Genomic DNA, 23071 nt, shown 5'->3' on the forward strand with positions numbered 1-23071 from the left:
ATCATCAGGAATAAAAAAACACTGCCTGTTTCCAAAATCAGAAAGCAGAATAAATTCAGAGAGTATATTAAGTATTTTGAAAAAAAGTTTTGATATTGTTTATGTATTTGCCATTCTTCAGGGGCTTGTATAAACTTTTTAGAGATAACAAAGGTAAATACGCAAGGTGGCTAATTCAAAATTCACAATAGTTGACTAGTTCAATAAATATGAAATTTTTATTTAAGAAATTACAACCCGTAGTTTTAGCATAGTATAAATAATACATAAGCAGTCACTCAAATCCTCAGTGTGGTCATACATAATCATTTGTTCTTTCTAGGTAATGGCTGAGGGTGGTAGTCACTTCTGTATTCATGAAGAGGGAAAGGAAGAAACAGTGTGGGAGACGAGAATTTGAGAGGAAAAGGCCTATACCAAAATTAACACTTTCCCTGAAATTACTAAGATTTTAAGAAATCACCATAAGACCATTATAAAATCTTGGATGAGAATAAACTGATAATTTTTCTGAGAAAAACAGAAAATAGGAAAAAAAATAAAAATACATATCCTCAACTACATAAAAATAAAAAATTTGTGCCTGACACACATAACATCATCTAATCATCAACTCACAAAGAAAGTACAATCAATGACCATTAAACAATCTGTAAGGCATTCAAACTCACTGGTAGTCAGAGAATTAAAAAATAAAAACATGCCAAACCTAAATGTTCCAATGGTAAGGATCTAAAAGACTGACGATATATCATAATGAAGGCTATGAAAAAAGATATAAGGGTTATTATAAACTGGTAAAATTCTGGGTGGCAGATTATACCTGATTTAAAAACACATTAGAAATCAGCATGTAAATTATAATCCAAATTATAAAACATGTGTGAGGAGGATATATGTATAATAGCCACATATTTATATTGGTTATACCTGGCTGATAAGAGATCAGACAGTTTTTTTTTAATTTCTTCATTATTGTGTTCTATATTGTCTGAACTTTCTATTTACTCATATGACTACTTAAAGACAAAAATGTGTTCATTTTGAAAAAGGAACATGTAAGAAAACATAGTTTCTGTTAACAAATAGCATCTAACAAGTTTTTAAAAGTCAATCATGAAGAATTTATAATATTAATTCTATTCATGATATTAAGAATGAATAACTTTTCTAAAGTAACACACTCCATTTAAATCCAAGAACGGGGTACGCATTTGCAACAACATGGATGTAGCTAGAGGGTATTATGCTCAGTGAAATAAGCCAGGCAGAGAAAGACAAGTACCAAACGATTTCACTCATTTGTGGAGTTTAACAACAAAGCAAGACTGAAGGAACAAAACAGCAGCAGACTCACTGACTCCAAAAAGGGACTAGGGGTTACCAAAGAGAAGGGGGTAAAGAGGTAGGGAGGGTGAGGAGGGAGGGAGAAGGGGATTAAGGGGCACTATGATTAGCACACATAATGTAGGGGGATCATAAGGAAGGCAGTATTAACACAGAGAAAACAAGTTGTGACTCTACAGCTGATGGACAGTGACTGCAATGGAATGGTGGGGGGTGGGGAACTTAATAAAATGGGTGAATGTAGTAACCACAATGCTGCTCATGTGAAACCTTCAGAAGACTGTATATCAATGATACCTTAATAAAAAAAAAAAAGAACAGGGTATGCTATGTCCTATGACAAAGTCTTCTTTTTTAAAATGATAAGCTGTACATGAAAATATCTTTAATTTATTTTGAAAACATATTTAGGGTGGCAGCGAGTGAAGGAACTCAAACAAGTCATTAAGTCTAAAATCATATTGTAGGAAGGACAGGTTTCCAGAGAAGTTTCATTAAAGGGCATTCATTTAACTTATTTCAAAGAAATAAAGGAGTAAAATATCTAGAGGCAGTTTAGAATAATTAAAGTTGTAAATCAACTAATACTGATGATTTGTATAATAAAACAATGTAAAGGTACTGATTGATATCCTCTCCCCAAATAACAAGATGCATAGACCGAAAAGTGCATTTCCCCTAGAAACCAAACTATATCATAGCTGGCTTGCTTAAGATGACATGATAATCTCAAAAGAATGCTGTTATGGATATTATAGTATCTCACCCTCTGGAGCTCTGCATCTGGATCAGGGTGTCCTTCTGCCAGAAGACGCTGCCTGATTTCCTCTAACTCTTCTTTCTCTCTTTTCCTATCCCGTTCATCCGCTTCCATTTCCTTTTCCCTATCACGCAACCTTTTCTGAAGAGCACTTCCTCTGCAGAAGTAAATTAAAATAGGTTTTATTTAGTACTCAGATCATACTATTACACATCTCAAAAAGCACATTCTTTCAATACCAAAAGCTGCATGCTAAGGGACTGAAGACTATCTTCTTTATCTGCGGAACACCTAAGACAGCATGCTCTCTACATGTTAATGTTTAATAAGCATTGTCTTATCATTCATCACCATGCCTCATTCTTAAGCCATTCTGAGTAAGTTTTTGAAACAAGTAGAAGGCTCTCTTTGTATTCCTACTCCACAGGGAAGAACCAACACATAATTTATTTTTTGCCAAGTTGTTTTGCCAAATTAGTATGAATAGTAGTAATACCACTAAGAATAGTTCTGTATCTTCAACTTAAGTCAATTCTTCCTCTGGAGGGAAAAAAATTGCAGAAAGAAGTAGTGCTGAATCAACAAAAAGCAGAGATTATATCCAGCAGCTTATTATATTGGTTCATTTTACTGACTTTTTGCATTGTCTACTAAATCAAATCCTTGGCATTCTTTCGATTTAAATTGCTAATTCCAATATTTTAATTATTTTGGCTCCAGTGTATTAAATTGTACATTAAAAGCCTTCGCCACATGCCTGGATGTCAGGTACATGAGGGAGGGAAAAAAATCAAAATATTGCCCATACCCTCAAAGAAATTACAGTTTGGAATGGAGAGAGAATAGAGTAATGGTGATGGACAGTGGTGCTGATGGACAGTGACTGGGGTGGTGGGGGTGGGTGGATGGTATTTAATAAAATGGGCGAATGTAGTAACGACAATGTTGCTCATGTGAAACCTTCAGAAGATTGTATCAATGATACCTTAATAAAAAAATTAAAAAAAAAGAACAGGGTATGCCATGTCCTATGACAAAGTCTTGCTTTTTAAAATGAAAAGCTGTTTGTAAAAGCATTTTTAATTTATTTTGAAAACAAATTTAGGGTGGCAGTGAGAGAATGAACTCAAACAAGTCATTAAGTATAAGATCATATACAGAATAAGATCACATCACATGGCACTTTTTTTCTTACCATAGTGCCACAAGTACTAGAATGAGAATAGGAATGCCAAGGGAACACAGAGATGAGGGAAGGCAGGCCTCACAACAATACAGCAATTGGGCAGGGGTACAGGGTGGGGGGCATTTAGATCACTCCACAGCACTCTTGAAAGACAAAAATTTGAACGACACTACTTGAAGACAAAAATTTCTAGACCACCTTAGATAGTTATGAAGATTAGTTAAAACTTGATATAAAAATTAGACCTCTTTAAAACACATGAAAAAAAATCAATTTGCTATAATACTATTATGTACTTCCCACCCAAAAACATGCATAGAATGTTGACTCTCTTTCTAACAGCACTCCAACCCTGAAAACAGCCTATCAGTTATTGGGTTGATTACAAGACAGGATGTGAAGATTTATTTATTATTCCACCGAATGAGTTTATACTCTCTGGCAGATAAGGGAAATTACAGCTAATAAAAAACTGAAAGTGTGAGTTCATAAAGCAAGGCTTCTTTACCTGTAGTATTTGGGATCATCTCTATCATCATCATAATCTTCTAAGAATTCTTTCAGTCGTTTTGCTTCTTTTGCCTTTGAGGAAATGAGGAAAAAGCATGCAAGGTTAACATAAAAGTCACTCGGACTACCACTCCCATTTTTTTAGGAACAGATCTTATCCACACCATCTGAACTTAAAAATTCTCATATGCTTCATATACTAAATAAAAATTACATTCAGTATTTTTCATCCTTTGCTTGTAAAACAAGTCAGATTTAACTTACCTGAAATGAAAACATTATAGTAAATTTCCTCTCTGAATATAATCAGCCCAAGTAAAATAATACATATATATTTTTTAAACAGGAGAAAAAATGAGCTTAATTATAAATGTATAGGGAAGCCAGAAACATGGGTTCCTACAGTAATATTTTCTAATGAAACCTGAGCACACCAAGAAACAAAATTGCAAGTTATCTTACCAAATCTGTCAACTTGACAGAAGTATTTTATATTTCATTTGTAGGTAGATGATGCTACAAAAAGTAGTTTTTACGAAATACAGGATTAAAATTTTAAATCACATTCAAGCATCAATCTAAAGGTGAGACCTATCAACGTTGAGTACACAAACCATAAAAATTTATACATTTCTTACTCTTAGGTTTGGAATTTCAAATACAAATCTATTATATTTAATAGCAGTTATATCTATTATCACTTATATATAAAAACATAGTATATATATATCTGTATCACTTACATCAATCGCTGAATCTATTTAGAAAGGAGATAAGGGTAGGTTTCTGACCACAGTAAAACTTTAACTCATGTCACATAGTTCATACATTACCTCTAAAGACTTCCCAACATAACCTTCCATTTATGACCAACTCCTCCCCCCAGACAGAATTAGTTTTCTTCCTCTGCATTCCCAAAATACTATGAACATACCTTTAGCAGATCTTAAACACTCACACACACACACACTACAGTAACTACCTTCCTCTGACATTTCTCTGAAACACTTCTTTCGAAGTCAGAAATATTAGTTACTTTGTATGCCCAGTACTTAATATAAAGCTGGGACATAATGTATACTCAAAACTTGTCAAATGAATTAAAGTAGATTGTAAGGTAGTAATGACATTGCTTACAAATATCAAAGTAAAATACAGGAAGGCCTATAAGGTATATACTAAAATATAAACGTAAGTTACCACTCTAGAGTAGAAATCTTCACTTTTTAAATCATGTACTTCTGTTACTTGAACATTTTATAAGAAGTAACTTTTTTTTATAACTGGGGTTTTTTTAAAGCTCCCAAACAAAAAAGTTATCAGAAAATTTTCTCTAGAAAGACAGGTTTCAGATTGGCTTTTAGGAAGGAGAATCACTTCAAATCTACTCCCCCCAATGTTGTTGATAGCAAACATTTCTTCAAATAATTATGTCTCTTACTATATGGTTCCCTTCCTACTTTTTAACCTAGAGATCAGAAAAAAATTGGGGGATGGGAGCTACAAATCAAGTAAATTAAAATTATCTTAAATAATTCTATTACATTAGAGAATCTACTATCCAGAAAACCCATCTATCTAGTTGCTGCATGTATCATTTTGGTTACTTACAAAAATTCCCTCTATGTCTCATTTTCAAAAGCTATCTGAAGAAGATTCCTAACTTCAATAAGTTTTTGGAATAATTATGTCCAAACTGGAGATAAAGAAACTTTCATGAAACTCTGCAAAAATAGAACACATGGAGCACACAACTGAAGTAAATACTATGATAAAATAAATTACCTGTCATTTTACTTAGTAACAACCTATGCCAATTGCTTCAGTATTCATTTATCAAAACGTGTAAATGCAAAAAGACTTTTATGATTATTATGAAGTTTAAAGAATATAGTAACAAAGAAAAACTAATTTACAAATGTTATATACAGAAGACAGCAATTTCGATTTATAAAATGAGGCCTTACAACACCACTACCAAATATACACCAGTAAAGAACGTCATCAAAGCCTCTTCAAATTCAACAATGTAGATTCTTAATCAACAAACGTTCTATGAATTCTTGTTGTGACAAACTCACTTTGACAGTATGCCAAAATAAATTGTTTATATGCAACAAAATGTGAAAAACAGGAAGAAAGATTTCAGTAAAGTTGTCTTAAGGTTACGTGAACTATGTAACAAATTATACTGGGAGCTCATACATTTTAATTATGAAGTCACTTCTATTTAACAGTGAAGATTTTATCTTGCTTTTATTTTAAAATTCACTTATTTTTAACCCAGAATATTACCATTTCTCTTCTTCTTTCTTCTTCTCTTTCAGCCTCTTTCTCATATTCACGGGTTTTCTTCCGTTCTCTGATTTCCCAATTCTTAAGGCGCTAAAACAGAAATCATCAAAGCTTTAAAAATATACACAAAGGATTCTAAAATTTTTGACTAATCTAGTACATTAGCACATAATCTAGAAAATACCAAGTGTTAAGAGCAAAAGCATTTCCTCAATTTACCTCTTGATAAGCAGCTTCTTTCTCTCGGAGTTTTCTTTCAAGTTTTCTTCGTTCATATGCATCTTCTTCATCCTCTTCTCGGTCCCGCTTCTTGTCTTTCTCTCTCTCTCGCTCCCGTTCCCTTTCTCGCTCTCTCTCTCGTTCCCGTTCTCTTTCTCGTTCCCGTTCTCTCTCTCTCTCTCTTTCCCGCTCCCGTTCCCTTTCACGATCTCTGCTCTTTTCTCTATGTAAACAAATTATTTTAAAAATGTTAACTCTATTTTTCTTAAAAAACAAGGTCATTTTTATGAATATACAAACTCACAGTGTGATTTTAGCATCTGATTTCTACAGAACTGTAAACTCCTCCATATTTGTCAAAAAAAACACAGAATATAATTCAAGCCCAAAGTTCTGAATTGCATTCTCAATTCAATGTTAATCCTTACCACTATCTCAGAAAACAAAGGAACTATAAAACTTGCATATAAAAAATTCAAAGAATTAAAATAAACATGTTAAGAAAATAGTCTACCTCACCAGTGATCAAGGAATAAAGGTGCTGCAAAGGTATGGAAAAAAGGGTATTCTGACACGCTGCATTAAAAATTAGAACCAGATCAACAGAGGTGAGGCTCAGAACCTCACCCTCCCTGCTTTGAGAGAAATCTTCTGCATCCGTGGATGTCTTGCTGCCCTTGTCTAGCCTGGATTAATACTTAGTCCATGGGCACACACCTGATCATCTGATCATCTACATTTGCCCTCTTACAGCACTAAACTATGTTTTCTACCTTTATCTTGCATCTACCTACCACTTCAGCATCTTATTAAAAATAAAAATGATAATAATAATAGAGGGAGAAATGTGGGATCAACATATAAATCAAGTACAAAAATCAAACGAATATTCATATTTGACCTGATTGTTTATAGGTCATAATGCGTGATCAAAACCGAAAGTTTCTGTGATGAATGCCCTTGTACTGTTCACCATGTAAGAATTTATTCACTATGTAAGAATTCGTTCACCATGTAAGAACTTGTTCGTTATGCTTCAGAAGATTGGAGACTGATGAGAATTAGGCTTGAGATGGATTAATGATTGTACATTGAGCATTGACCCCCCTATACTGAAGTTTATTGTTAACAACCATTTGACCAATAAATATGAGATGCCCTCTCAAAAAAAAAAAAAAAAATTAAAAAAAAATTAGAACCACACCCATCAGCAATGAAAAGTTCTCAAATACTTAATTCAGAATGATAAAAACAAACAGCACAGCACACACCGTATGATGCCACAGATGTAATTAAATACAAATATATGTGTATATATGAAATAATATACTGTTTATGGACTCATATCTGTAATAAAGCATAAATACACTGATTTTTACACGTCAAATTCTCAATAATCATTATTCAGGAGTATAATGGTAATTCTAGGGGAGGAAGGATGGGAAGAATATTAATGCCCACTACAGATTAAGAGCACTGGCCTGCTAGTTCCAGCAACTGGTGGACTGACCTAAAGCAGACATCACTTTAAGCCACAAGCAGCTGGAATATCTGTAACACAGAAATCTGTATTTGAAAACTAGACTGGTAGGGGGAAAAAAAAAAGCTTCCCTCCCTTCCCTCCTTTACTTTCTTCCTTTGGTAATTTTTGCTCCACCACAATCCTGAAGAATATGAGACAATTCATCAAATGAATTCAGTATAAATAAGAAATTTTTAAAAAGAAAAGAAAAACCAGGTGAAATTACTAGGAGCCATAAATACAGACAGAGAAAATTTAAGCCTAGGAGGTGAGTGTGGCTAAAAGCAGTGGTGCTAGCTGATTTCCGAGTACATGGAGCCTTGATGAATAGAAAAAAATGCCCACTTATGCAGTGAGACAACAGGAAATCATGTCTGCCCAGAACATTATTAGGTGGTTTAGTTGGTGTGGTCTGGGTCTCAGTAAAAACTGGCTTCAGGAGGGCGGCGTGAGTAGAAGAGTGGGAATCTCCTCCCAAAAACATATATATTTTTGAAAATACAACAAACACAACTAATCCTAAAAGAGAGACCAGAAGACACAGAACAGCCAGACTACATCCACACGTGCGAGAGCCCAGCGCCTGGTGAAAGGGGATTCCCCTGACTGCCCAAGGAGGTCATAGCTCAAAGAAATGCTCAGAACCTTGGTTCCATTGATTTAAGCACTCTTCCTTTATTACATAACAGAATTCCTAACTGGCCCTCCTGTTTACCCCAGCTGATACATAGGCGACTGGGAGGGATGGAAATTTCTGCAACCAAGAGTAGAGACACTGATGAATAAAGAACAAATTTTGCAGCTAAAAAAAAAAAAAAAAAAAAAACTGGCTTCAGACAAAAACTAACCCTAAAGTACAAAACTGTTACTTTAACCTATGTTTTACAAGTGTGGGAAGACAGTAAGCCAGGCTGACGAAGTTCTTTCATCACATAAATGTAAATGGTCCTAGGGAGGGCTAACCTCCAGTTCTATCAGGAAAACGGTAATTTTAACAGTGCCTTACCTTGATCGACTCCTGTCCTTATTCCGATCTGAGCTCCTTTCCCGATCGCGGTCACGCTCTCTCTCTCGATCCCGATCGCGATCTCTCTCTTTTGTCCGGTCTCGATCCCTATCTCGTTCTCGTTCCCGCTCCCGTTCCTTCTCCTTTTCTCGTTCACGTTCTCTTTCCCTTTCTCGTTCCCGTTCTCGCCTTTCTCGTTCCCTTTCACGCTCCCTCTCTCTTTCTCTCCGTTCTTTCTCAATTTCCTGTCTTTCTTTTTCTTTTTTGCCTTTCTCTTCTTCCAGTTTCTAGAAACCAATAAAAGTACTTTTAGAGTTAACTCTGTAGCTCCAGTATTTAGGGTTTTCCCGGCGCAATGCCCAATACTGGGAACAAAAAAAACCAAACCACTGGTACTTTAAGTATTAAATACTGGTGGTTTACAGGACAAATTAAACTGCAGCAATCACAAGACTAGATGGATTTCATTTCGTGCAAAACCATATACTCTACACAGACCACGCATCTCCCATCTTGGATGCTAGGAGATTATGTCAAGGGTGGTTTATCATCCAATGATTACATAATAACTAGTGAAGGTTGGTAATAATAATTTCTAAAAGTTCAATCACTTGATTAAAATGTAATTCTTCCCGTTATGAATTTCTTTGCTATCAGTGGCACTACTGATACTAATTATAACCCCACACTTCCCATCACCTAAAGGTTACTAGTTGAGGGTTTTAAAGAGGAGGTGGGACAGGAGAGACAGTTCACTGTAATACAAACTAAACAATCTTCCTCTGGTTTGTCCACCCTCCAAAAGACAAACTGAGTTCAGCCAAGATCTGCTCTATTACCTACAGAACCATTTACCCTACCATTACAAGATGGACAGCCCACCAAATACAGAAAGTTTGAAAAATCACTCATTCCAGGCAAAAATACACATATTCATAATATTTTCATATAACTTAATTTTAAAAGCAACATACTTTTATACCCATTATGCCTCTAAGACAATAAAAATTTATCAACAGTAATAAATCCATCCTTGGAAGGAACGATCGTGTATTAACTTACAGGTGCTGTGTTAGGACACGGATCGCCAACACTGGATTAACCTTGCCTATAAGCTATGTTTCTGGGAGGAAGAGCAAGTACATGGTTCACAAATAAACCAAATAACAAAATGAGACCAAGTTTGTACCCTGACAAGATTACCAGTACATCACACGGTCTCTATACAAACTCAGAAAAAAAATACCCCAAACAGGAAAAACAAAACAAAACAAAACAAAAAACAAAACACATTTATCCCTTCAGGTCCATGTTTAGTTGTCACAGAAATGAAATTTAAACTGCAACAATAAAATGTGCAATTTTTTTTTCTTTTCTCAGTCACGTAAAGCATTTAAAACAACTTTAAAAAGGCAGTCTTACCTGTTATACTCTTTTTCTCCTGCTCATGGATCAGAGAACTGATAGAGGATTATGAAAGCAAAGCTAATGCATGAGGAATCAATATATTCAGCTGCTGTGCCAGTCTGTATCAAAGTAGAGTGCAGGCAAAGCCGATACTGAATACATTGAAATTACAAAGGGAAGAGAAAAGAAATGATAGAAAGAGGACAGAACTGAAAGCTACGTAAAGGGGCAAATTCTAATTTCTGAAACAGTTCTAATGGAATTTAAGTTTATTTTGGAAAATGAGGGTAGACTACATAAAACTTACCTCAGTGTCATACACTTTTAAAGAAATTTATTTATTTCTGATAATAGATACTTACAGATTATTTTAGGTGTTCCAATAATAATTTCTGTTGTAGAATTCCTTAATTTTTCTGCTCTTGCTTATTCACTGTACTACTTATTTCTTAGGTGTATAGCTCCATTTAAGTAATAGTTTGTTTCAGAACTCATTTCAAAAGTTTTGTGCAAGTAAATGAAAAAGTGAGTGAATGTGGTCCATACTAAATGTATTTCTTCAAGATGATATAGGCAGCAATAGATACACACATACACACATATATATTTTAAGACAAAGACTGAAGAAAAAGGAAATGAAGTGAGTCTAAAAAGACATAGGAAAGTAGTGAAATAATGGAGAGGAAAGGACAGAAAAAAAATTAAAATCTTACCTTATTCTCTCTTCAGACTCGTCCGTGCTGTAAATGGACGCCCCCTGCGACGCTGATACCCTGACAGTCTGTGGTTATTTAATAAACTCATACCAAAACATGCAAAGGTTCACTGAGCTCATTTTTTATACTAGAGTTTCAAACATCCCCTTTAACCATACCACCCAATAAAAATAACTTTAATTTTTTTTTTAAAGCACATTTTGGAAATTCAAACATTCCCCCAACAATGAAATAAGTCTAAGAGTGTCAAATGTCTGACAACTTCTCAAACTCTGAAGCAAGTATATTTTGAATTTTTTAAAAGCACAATTTCCTCATATTTTAACAATGACATGACAGGGTTTAACAAATAACCACGGGGTAAACCACACACACAACTGTATACCATTTTCAAGCTTACTCAGACCCTGAATTTGAGTATTGAACCTAACCAAAAGTATTTCTCTAAATGACTTCCCACAGACTACCTTTTTAACTCTCAAAATTAATTTGGGAGAACTACATTTGTGCTTTTAGACATACTTAATTCCTGAAAAAGCACTGTGTATGTGAGCTAGGGCTGGGCATCTGGATAACTGTTCAAAAGCAGTTCAATGGCATTAACTGTCAACTTGGGATTTTGAAAGCAGTAAGAATAAAAAGAAAAGAAAAAAACCAAACACTTAACATTTCACTGAGTTAAAAGTCACTCAGTCTTATGAGTAACAACCAGTAACATCTTTATTATTTCTAACATCAAAATACATTTCATGCAGTGTTTGCATTTCACTGTCCATTAGCATCACCTTCAACACCAGCAAACATTCACAGATGCACTGTCACTGAGAGAAGCTTTCAATAGGCAAAACTCGTGAGTGGGATTTACTATGCACAAATACCCATAATCCAAGCCAGTTACCCCTTTGCATATTTTTCTGAGGGGGCATCCATAAATATAGTAAAAAACAGAAGCTCATACTTACATCCTATTCCTTGTTACTTTCCAAGCTGAGAGTTTCATCTTGCATTAGTCACCATATGATCTCTATCATAATGGTGGGGGTCAATGAATAGATTAGCTTTATGGGAATTTACAGTTCTTCCATGCATCTAAAATTTGGTAAGTCTGGTAACCACTGGCCTACTTTTTAAAATCTCCCCCTCTCAACTTAAATCTATACAAATATAAATCTTAAATTTTAATCTCAGCTTTAAAGAAAAGATTTTCCTAAGATTAAGTTAAATAACTGCCCCAGAAATACACTGCAGTGTATGTTATCCTGCTGCCCCCTTGAATCTAAAGTCTAATTTAATTCTGACGTTGATGTCTATCTCAAAAGCTAAAAATAAAATTAGCTTTTATTCATGTTAAAGTGAGATGACTGCAGAGTAGTCAGTAACTGAAAAAACTAAGTACAACATGTCAAGGACCACTTTAATATGGTATTGATCTTGTTTCCTGGTTTCTATCTAATTAGTAATTAAACCTATAAAAAGCATTTAAACTCACATTCTAATGTAAGGTTGATTTTTTTTTTTTGTCTGTTTGCTTTGGATTCTGTAAAAAGTCTAGATTGGTATCAAGTGAACAAGTAAGAATACTACCTTGTGTGTGTCTCTGAATTTGCTGATCTCTCGGGATATCAGGTCTCTTTTGTCCTCTTCCATTTCTATAGCATTTATATCCTCCTAGAAGACAAAGGGGACAGAGAGCAATGAATGCATAAAGATTCATCTACATCAATAAAAAGAGATGAAAATTAAAGGTTAGATATTCTATGCAGGTCTTAAAAGACAGGAATAAATAAATATATATAACTTACATAGTAAATCTAGTGTTCCAAATTACATAGTGAAAAATCTGATGGACAAATATCACAAACCTGGCAATTAGTTAGTAAACACGATTATTGTTAAAGCTTACAATGTGAACGAACCTTAGTGATGAGTGGGTAAGGGATCAGTGGGGCCACTGGAAATCTGCGAAATATCTGCGAAAAAATCAACAAAGATTTTTAAAAAAGAAACCAACTAACAAAGAGCTTAAGCTTACATTACTCTGCAAACCAATGCTCTCCATATATCTACTATAAGCAGTGCAAATTTCTGTGATAATTTCCTGATTTCAAATTACGTGATAAAAAAGATTTTACTCTCTTTCTATAACCCTTCACTATCACCCACAAACCCCAAATCCCCCAACCAATGCAATAACAAGGGTCTCATATCCACAAGGTTTCCTTGATTCCCTCTAAGATGCAGGAAAAAAATCACACCAACAAAATTTACTCATTTCTGCCACAGAGAAGCATTTCTTTGATCCTTTTCTCCTAATCCATATCAAAACAAGTAAGCCTACTTACTTTCTTCATTCCTATTAATGGAGGAAGAGGAACAAATTCTATAGGTCTCAATTACCCTACACCTGACAGATTCCACCAATTACAATTTCCAGTGATTGGCATTTCACTAGACAGGTTTCTAATGACCACATGAGGAAGAACTAGCCAAGTAATAAAAATGTATTTGGCCACAAAGAATATTGAAAATAGCTTAATAAGGCAATGACTTCCAAAATAATATGAACTCTAACTACCATTTGCTATTAAGCCACTATATATATTTTGTGGTACTTTTTCATGGCAAATATATTCCACGCAAATAAAATACTTCAACATTTTTAAAGAGTGCTCCCTATAATTTCTCTAAGTTTAAACAAAAGAAATAAGTATAAAACCAAACATTTTCTTTCAACCTGGACTCTCTACTGTTCAGTTAGCTTATGACAAAGAATGATGATGACATTATACACTGGGAAGGAGTGTTTCATCTTGTGCTGCTCTTTTCATCATCTTCCAGTTAGTTCAACAACATTACTGTCCATGACGGGGAAATGCGCCATGGATATAAGGAAAAGCAGCTACAAATTAAGGAATGGGAGAAAATCCTCAGTGAATGAGAGACCTGGTATCCTGCTTGGAGCAGAGACAGAAAAACAACAAACACAGAGTAAGGTAAAACAAAGCCAGCCCCTGGCCAAAAACAGCCAAAACCAAAACCAAAAACACTTACTTTGCCCCTTAATATCAGTTCCTACTCATCACTTAAATTTTTCTTATTTAATTTGAATCGACAGAAAAGCTCAAGTTTCCATGCCAATGCATTTCAAATACACAAAGCAGAAATGCTTTGGTAAAAAAACCAGGAAGTTAGTAAAACAGTCAAACTGGACAATATATTTTCATAACTGCTTATCAACCTATTGTCCCCTCAACAGTTAAAACATAATGAAAGCACAAGAGACAATAAAAAGTAAACTGTAGAAATGACTCTGTTGTCAGAAATCAGTAATACACATACGTCCTCCTTCTTTTCCTTCTTCTTCTTCCTAGGGTGAGAGTCAGATTCTTGTGAGGGGGCATTGAGCTCACTGGAGTATTCCCGTATTAAAACTTCAATGGCCCCTTTGATCATCTGATCTCTTCTCTTTGTTTCTTCATCTAAGGCTTCCTCGTCATCATTAGTGACAGTTTCTGGCCTGGCATTCTTAAAAAAAGAAAAAGGGCAAATTCAGGGAGGGAGGGAGAAAAATCAGTCTAAAGCCAAGACTTAGTACACAAATATATTTTCGTCAAAACATCTCAACAATCCTATTAAGTGCAGATGTGGGTTTGTCCTTAACCTCACAAAACTTAACTTAAATTCTTTTATTTTTTTATTCCTTAGATACTACCTCATCATTTTCCTTTTCTTTTTTTCCATTGATAGCTAATATTCTGATCTCTAAAATATAGCAATTGAAAGATTAAATCACAGGACTAGCAAACTACACAATTGGAAAGCTTTCACAATTTTTCAGATGGTCTTGCTAAGACTGGCAAAAACTAAAAATGCTTACTAAACAACTAACTCAATCAACAGTTCTAAGTTTAATTTTGTGGGAAGAAAAGAAAAATGCGATTTCTGTGAAAAAAAATGTGCACTATGATATCTACCATTTAAAATAAACAAAAGCTTCTTTAAGTTAAGGGGGTGAAAATTACCAGAGAGCCATAAACAACAAAATGCAAGCATCACATAGGTCAGGGACTGAAAAGATGGCTTTTTCCCCATCCCCATTCCCACCCCAAGCTATCTACAATTCTATAAAGTGGAAATATACAAAAGGATGTACTTAATACACTAAGAAAGAATCCACTCTAAATACAAGTCTTTCTCCCCATGACTTACATGTATAACATTATAAAAGATAATAACACAAAATTCATGTTGTAATGTTTCTTACAAGTAAGAATTAACAGAACATTATTAGTTTTTAGAAGAAATCAAGATTAATTTTGTTCCTGTGTAAAAATCACTCGCTTCTAGGAAGAATAAACCTGGGGGATTATGCTCCCCAACTTCAAGCTCTACAACAAAGCCACAGTAATCAAGATAATTTGGTACTGGCACAAGAACAGCATAGACCAATGAAACAGACTAGGGAGCCCTAATATAAACCCAACCATATATGGTCAATTAATATATGATAAAGGAGCCATGCACATACAATAGGGAAATGACAGTCTCTTCAACAGCTGGTCTTGGCAAAACTGGACAGCTACATGCAAGAGAATGAAACTGGATTATTCTTTAACCCTATACATAAAAGTAAACTCAAAATGGATTAAAGACTTGAATGTAAGTCATGAAACCATAAAACTTTTAAAAGACAACATAGGCAAAAATCTCCTAAATATAAGCATGAGCAACTTCTTCCTGAACGCATCTCCTCAAGCAAGGGAAACAAAAGCAAAAATGAACTCATGGGACTACATCAAACTAAAAAGTTTCTGTATGGCAAAGGACACCATCAACAGAACAAAAAGGCATCCTACAGAATGGGAGAATATATTTGTAAATGACATATCGGACAAAGGTTAACATCCAAAGTACATAAAGAACTTATGTGCCTCGACACCCAAAAAGCAAATAACTGACTAAAAAATGGGCAAAGAATATGAAGAGAGAGTTCTCCAAAGTAGAAACTCAGACGGCCAACAGACACATGAAAAGACGCTCCACATCACTAATTATGAGGGAAACGCACATTAAAACCCCAATGAGACCTCACACCAGTAAGGATGGACAGCATAGAAAAGACTAAGAACAACAAATGCTGGCGAGGATGCAGAGGAAAGGGACCCCTCCTACACTGTTGGTGGGAATGTAAGCTAGTTCAACCATTGTGGAAAGCAATATGGAGGTTCCTCAAAAAATTAAAAATAGAAATACCATTTTACCTGGGAATCCCACTCCTTGGAATTTACCCAAAGAATACAAGTTCTCAGATTCAAAAGAGACATATGCACCCCTACATTTATCGCAGCACTTTTTACAATAGCCAAGATATGGAAGCAACCTAAGTGTACATCAGTAGATGAATGGATAAAGAAGGGGTGGTACATATACACAATGAAATACTATTCAGCCATAAGAAAGAAACAAATCCTACCATTTGCAATAACATGGATGGAGCTGGAAGACATTATGCTCAGTGAAATAAGCCAGGCAGAGAAAGACAAGTGCCAAATGATCTCCCTCATTGGTGGAGAATAACAATGAAGCAAAACTGAAGGAACAAAATAGCAGCAGACGCAGAGATTCCAAGAAGGAACTAGTGGTTACCAAAGGGGAGGTGTGTGGGAGGGCGGGTGAGAAGGGAGGGAGAAGGGGACTGAAGGGTGTTATGTTTAGTACACATGGTGTGGGGGATCACGGGGATTACAGTGTAGCACAGAGAAGGCACATAGTGGATCTGTGGCATCTTGCTGCACTGATGGACAGTGACTACAGTGGGGTTATCGGTGCGGACTTGATAACATGGGTAAATGTAGTAACCACATTGTTTTTTCACGTGAAACCTTTATTAGAGTGTATATCAATAATACCTTAATAAAATATTTTTTTAAAAACACTGGCTTCTCCACAGGGCATAAATCTGCAAAGAAATAAAAAGCCAACCTTTTCAAACAATATGGCTTCTCTCTCACTTACCAACTTTACATTTCCCTGTATGGCCCCGGAAGATGACTGGTTAGCCAGAGACGGGTAAGATTCCTCAAGGGAGGAACAACCTAAGACAGGCACAGTCGCAGGGGGGCCATCAGGTGAGAATTTGGGGATCAACAGAGGTGAGGCTCAGAACCTCACCCCCCCTGTTTGGAGAGAAAACTTCTGCATCAGTGGATGTTTTGCTGCCCTTGTCTAGCCTGGATTAATACTTAGTCCATAGGCACACACCTGATCATCTGATCATCTACATTTGCCCTCTTACAGCACTAAACTATGTTTTCTACCTTTATCTTGCATCTACCTACCACTTCAGCATTTTATTAAAAATAAAAATAATAATAATAATAAAGGGAGAAATGTGGGAACAACATATAAATCAAGTACAAAAATCAAACGAATATTCATATTTGACCTGATTGTTTATAGGTCATAATGCGTGATCAAAACTGAAAATTTCTGTGATGAATGCCCTTGTACTGTTCACCATGTAAGAATTTATTCACTATGTAAGAATTCGTTCACCATTTAAGAACTTGTTCGTTATGCTTCAGAAGATTGGAGATTGACGAGAATTAGACTTGAGATGGATTAATGATTGTACATTGAGCATTGACCCCCCTATACTGAATTTTATTGTTGTTAACAACCATTTGCTCAATAAATATGAGAGATGCCCTCTCAAAAAAAAAAAAAAAACAAAAAAAAACACTGGCTTCTAATTTGCAACTGTTCTTCTTTCTTACTTTTATTCTAATTCTCCTGGCTAAAGAATTGATCCACTTCAAAATTTAGAGAATGACCTCAAAACTGAGTAATTTCAAGTTACACACAACTCTCTTCTTCAAACTTGGGAAGGCAGAAAAGTATGACAAAGAAGCAACAAGATAAAAATGCATGTGTATCAAAACCATCTATACACATATACCCCCAAATATTTCTCATTTTACTTGGTAAGCATATACTATGTACGTTTTCAAATAAAAACAAGAAATATGCTCTTCTGCATAAATGCCAGCTTTGGTCAGAACACATGCAACTGTATTCAACATGAGTTTCATGCCTTGTGACTCCTTAATATAACCCAGCAGTTACTTCATAACTCAACTCCTAGCATGCTGAAAGCTACCTGCAACAGATACTTAACAGCACTTCTTTCTTAAATTACTTTGCTCAACAAATTCTTAAGTGCCTGCTATATCCAAGATACTATGCTAGATTGCAAAAACTCAAAAGTGAAAAAAGAAATACCTCTGCCTTTAAAAAGTTAACATTATACAAGAGAAGGCTACAATACAGATAACTTCAATGTTTATATGGTACTATAAAACTAACCCCTGAGAGGAGGGGCTCAAGATGGTGGTGTGAGAAGGGCAGTGGAAATCTCTACCGAAACCATACATATTTTTGAAAATACAACAAATACAACTATTCCTAAAAGAGAGAACAGAAGATACAGTACACCAGTCAGGGTACACCTACATCTGTGAGAATTCAGCATCTCACGAAAACGGTCAGATACAAAGCCGTGACGCAGAGGGACCCGAGCACTCCCTCAACCCCAGGTCACCAGTGGCAGGAAAAGAATCAGACTCGGGAGGGAGTGAAAGCACAGTACTACTAAATATCCAGCCCTAGTAATCTGTACTGGGAGCACAGACACAGATTGCATGGCGTACTAGATATTAGAGAAACGAAAGAGTAAAATCCGAGATGGAGACTCCGAGCAGGTCCCCACAGGGGGTTCCCCTGAGACAAAAGAAAAGAAGGGGCTTTTTAAAAGTCTTAAAGGGACAAGGGCTTAACAGTTGGACAAAATTGACCAGCACACTCAGCCTAGTAGGCTGGGAATGTTGTGGTACTTCAGGCGCCCTAACCCTCTGGGGCTTAACACAGCCTCAAAGCCCCTCAGGAGATAGGCAGTGTGCCATTCATTCCCCACAGCCGGTGCTGCAAGCAAACCAGCTGATCTGTCACAGCTGAGGAGCAGCCAGAGAACAGTCCCGCCCACAGCAACAACACAGAGTCTTCTCCCAGCATGCAGCGAACTGGGACAGACACAGAGGCTGACGCTGGCACACAGCTCCCCAGGAAAGATAGAGGAAGCCGGAGCAGTGTCCAGTAGGCAGGAAAGGGCACCATTCTCACAGAAGAACACACCCAGCATGTCTGCGACCCCCACAGGGCCCTAAGTTATCCCGAGGGACACCCCGCACATGGCACCCCAGGAGATTATCCCAGAGACTGTGCCCAGTGTGCAGGTAAATGGCACAGGTAGCAGAAGCCGGAGCAAGGTCCAGAGGGCACAAAGGGGCGCCATTCTTGCAAAAGAACACACCTGGCACGTCTGCAATCCCCGGCAGGGCCCAAGACTATGCCAAGGACTGCCCCGAAAACAGCAGCTCAGGAGATTATCCCAGAGACTACTCCTGCAGTGTGTGTAGACGGCACAGGCAACAGAGAAGGGCAAGGTGACCAGCAAGCAGGAAGATACTTTGTTCTCCCAACTGACACATGTGCTATCTGCCTGGGACCACTTCTCTCTCCATGAAAAGGAAGAAGAATCTGGTCCAGTCAAAAATCACTCAGACAACCAGAGAGGGCCTGGTGATACAGATATAACCAATATCCCTGAAAAAGAATTCAAAATAAAAGTCATAACCAGCCTACTCAACCTGCAGAGAAACATGCAAGAGCTAAGGGATGAAGTCCGGAGGGAGATAACAGAAATGAAACAGTCGATAGAAGGTCTTAAGAGCAGACTGACCGAGGTGCAAGACACTGTTAATGGAATAGAAATCAGCGAACAGCAAAACAGAGAAGATAAGGCAGAGAAAGATAAAAGGATATCGAAGAATGAAAGAATACTAAGAGAACTCTGTGACCAATCCAAACAGAACAATATTCACATTATAGGGGTACCAGAAGAAGAGAGAGGAAAAGAGATAGTGTCTTTGAAGAAATTGCTGAAAACTTCCCCAAGCTGGGGAAGGAAATAGTCTCTAAAACCATGATCTCCCAACACAAGGGACCCAAAGAGGACAACACCAAGATATATAATAATTAAAATGGAAAAGATCAAGAACAAGGACAGAGTATTAAAGGCAGCTAGAGAGAGAAAAAAGATCACCTACAAAGGAAAACCAATTAGGCTATCATCAGACTTCTCGAAAGAAACCTTACAGGCCAGAAGAGAATGGCTTGATACATTTAATGCAAAGAAACAGAAGGGCCTTGAACCAAGAACACTGTATCCAGCGCAATCATCATTTAAACTTGAAGGAGTGATTAAACAATTTCCAAAAAAGAAAAAGTTGAGGGAATTTGCCTCTACAAATCACCTATACAGGATACTCTAAAGGGACTGCTCTAGATGGAAGAACTCCTAAGGCTAAACAGATGTCACCACAGAAAATAAAATCAAAGCAAAGAAAGCAGAAGAACCAAACACGAACTAAAGGCAAAAAATAAAATCAACTATCCACAAAAGCAGTCAAAGGTAAAACAAAGAGTACAAAATGAAACACATAACATAGAAAGAATGGAGGAGGAAGAATAAGGGAGAGAAATAAAGAATCATCAGACTGTATTTATAAAAGCTTAATAAGAGAGTTAACTTAGACGATTATATACTAAAGAAAATACCCTTGAACCTTTGGTAACCACGACTCCAAAGCCTTCAACGACAATAAATACATAGCTATCGGTAATCACCCTAAATGTAAATGGACTGAATGCACCGATCAAAAGACAGAATAGAATGGATAAAAAAGCAAGATCCACCTATATGCTGCTACAAGAGACTCACCTCAAACCCACAGATATACACAGACTAAAAGTGAAGGTATGGAAAAAGATATTTAATGCAAGCAATAGGGAGAAAAAAGCAGGTTTTGCCATAGTTGTATTAGACAAAATAGACATAAAAAGAAAGTAACAAGAGATAAAGAAGGACATTGCATAATGATAAAAGGGGCAGTCCAACAAGAGGATATAACCATTATAAATATATATGCACCCAAAACATGAGCACTAACATGTGTGAAGCAAATACTAAGAGAATTAAAGGAGGAAATAGACTGCAATGCATTCATTTTAGGAGACTCCACACACCACTCACTCCAAAGGACAGATCCACCAGACAGAAAATAAGTAAGGACACAGAGGCACTGAACAACACACTAGAACAGATGGACCTAATAGACATCTATAGAACTCTACATCCAAAAGCAGCAGGATACACATTCTTCTCAAGTGCACATGGAACATTTTCCAGACTAGACCACGTACTAGCCCATGAAAAGAGCATCAGTAAATTGAAAAATACTGAAATTCTACCAACCAACTTCTCAGATCATAAAGGTATAAAACTATAAATAAATTGTATAAAGAAAGCAAAAAGGCTCACAAACACATGGAGGCTTAACAACCTGCTCCTAAATAATCAAAAGAACAATGACCAAAGTAGAACAGAGATGAAGCAATATACGGAGACAAATGAAAACAATAGCACAAAGTCCCAACTTCTGTTGGATGCAGCATAGGCAGTTCTAAGAGGAACGTACATAGTAATCCAGGCCTATTTAAAGAAGGAAGAACAATCTCAAATGAGTAGTCTAAAGTCACAATCATTGAAACTGGAAACAGAAGAACAAATGAGTCTCAACAGTCAGGAGAAGGAGGGACATAAGAAAGATCAGAGAAAAAAATAAATAAAATTTAGAAGAATAAAACAATAGAAAAAAATCAATGAAATCAAAAGGTGGTTCTTTGAGAATATAAACAAAATAGATAAACCCCAAGCAACACTTACGAAGAGAAAAAAGAGAGTCTACACACATAAACAGAATCAGAAAAGAGAAAGGAAAAATCATGATGGACCACAGAGAAATACAAAGAATTATTAGAGAATACTATAAAAATCTATATGCTAACAAACTGCATAACCTAGAAGAAATGGGCAACATTCTAGAAAAATACAACCTCCCAAGACTGACCAAGGAAGAAATAGAAAATCTAAACAGATCAAATACTAGCAACGACATTGAATAGGTAATCAAAAAACTAAGAACAAAACCCCCAATCCAGATGGATACACTGCTGAATTTTATAAGACATATAGGAAAGACATAACACCCATTCTCCTTAAGGTTTTCCAAAAAATAGAAGAGGAGGGAATACTTCCAAACTCATTCTATGAAGCCAGCATCACTCTGATACCAAAACCAGGCAAAGACAACATAAAAAAAAAATTACAGACCAATATCCCTGATGAACATAGACACAAAAATACTCAACAAAATATTACCAAACTGAATTCAAAAATATATCAGGAGGATCATACACCATGACCAAGTGGGATTCATCTCAGGGATGCAAGGATGGTACAACATTCGAAAATCCATCAACATCATCCACCACATCAACAAAAAGGACAAAAACCACACGATCATCTCCATAGATGCTGAAAAAGCATTCGACAAAATACAACATCCACTCATGATAAACACTCTCAACAAAATGGGTATAGAAGACAAGAACCTCAACATAATAAAGGCCATATATCACAGACCCACAGCCAACATCACACTTAACAGAGAGAAGCTGAAAGCTTTTCACCTAAAATCAGGAACAAGACAGAGATGGCCAACTCTTCCCACTACTATTTAACATAGTACTGGAGGACCTAGCCACGACATCTGACAAAACAACAAAATACAAGGCTTCCAGATTAGTAAAGAAGAAGTCAAACTGTCACTATTTGCAAATGAAATGATATTGTATGTAAAAAACAATAAAGACTCAACTCCAAAACTACTGGAACTAATATCTTCATTCAGCAAAGCTGCAGAATACAAAATTAATATGCAGAAATCTGTCACTTTCCTATACACCAACGATGAACTAACAGAGAAATCAGGAAAACAATTCCATTCACAATTGCATCAAAAAGAATAAAATACCTAGGAATAAACCTAACCAAGGAAGTGAAAGAGACCTATACCCTGAAAACTACAAGACACTCTTAAGAGAAATTAAAGAAGACACTCACAAATGAAGACTCATCCAATGC

At 36.1% G+C, this 23071-nt stretch overlaps 1 protein-coding gene across 2 annotated transcripts in view; it reads right to left on the minus strand.

The window, feature by feature from the left end:
• The window catches only part of RBM25 (RNA binding motif protein 25), a 65000-nt gene that overhangs the window by 13723 nt on the left and 28206 nt on the right, over window positions 1–23071 (minus strand). For both annotated transcript variants that reach the window (XM_073242160.1, XM_017676573.3), the window contains 8 exons: window positions 14308–14493; window positions 12885–12938; window positions 12553–12636; window positions 8846–9132; window positions 6318–6540; window positions 6099–6188; window positions 3802–3875; window positions 2114–2264 (listed from right to left, as the gene is read on the minus strand). In XM_073242160.1, the coding sequence (XP_073098261.1) occupies window positions 2114–2264; window positions 3802–3875; window positions 6099–6188; window positions 6318–6540; window positions 8846–9132; window positions 12553–12636; window positions 12885–12938; window positions 14308–14493 (1149 nt within the window). The remainder of the gene's footprint in view (window positions 1–2113; window positions 2265–3801; window positions 3876–6098; window positions 6189–6317; window positions 6541–8845; window positions 9133–12552; window positions 12637–12884; window positions 12939–14307; window positions 14494–23071) is intronic.

This window comes from Manis javanica, chromosome 8, assembly GCF_040802235.1.
Source record: "Manis javanica isolate MJ-LG chromosome 8, MJ_LKY, whole genome shotgun sequence".
Classification (NCBI taxonomy): domain Eukaryota; kingdom Metazoa; phylum Chordata; class Mammalia; order Pholidota; family Manidae; genus Manis; species Manis javanica.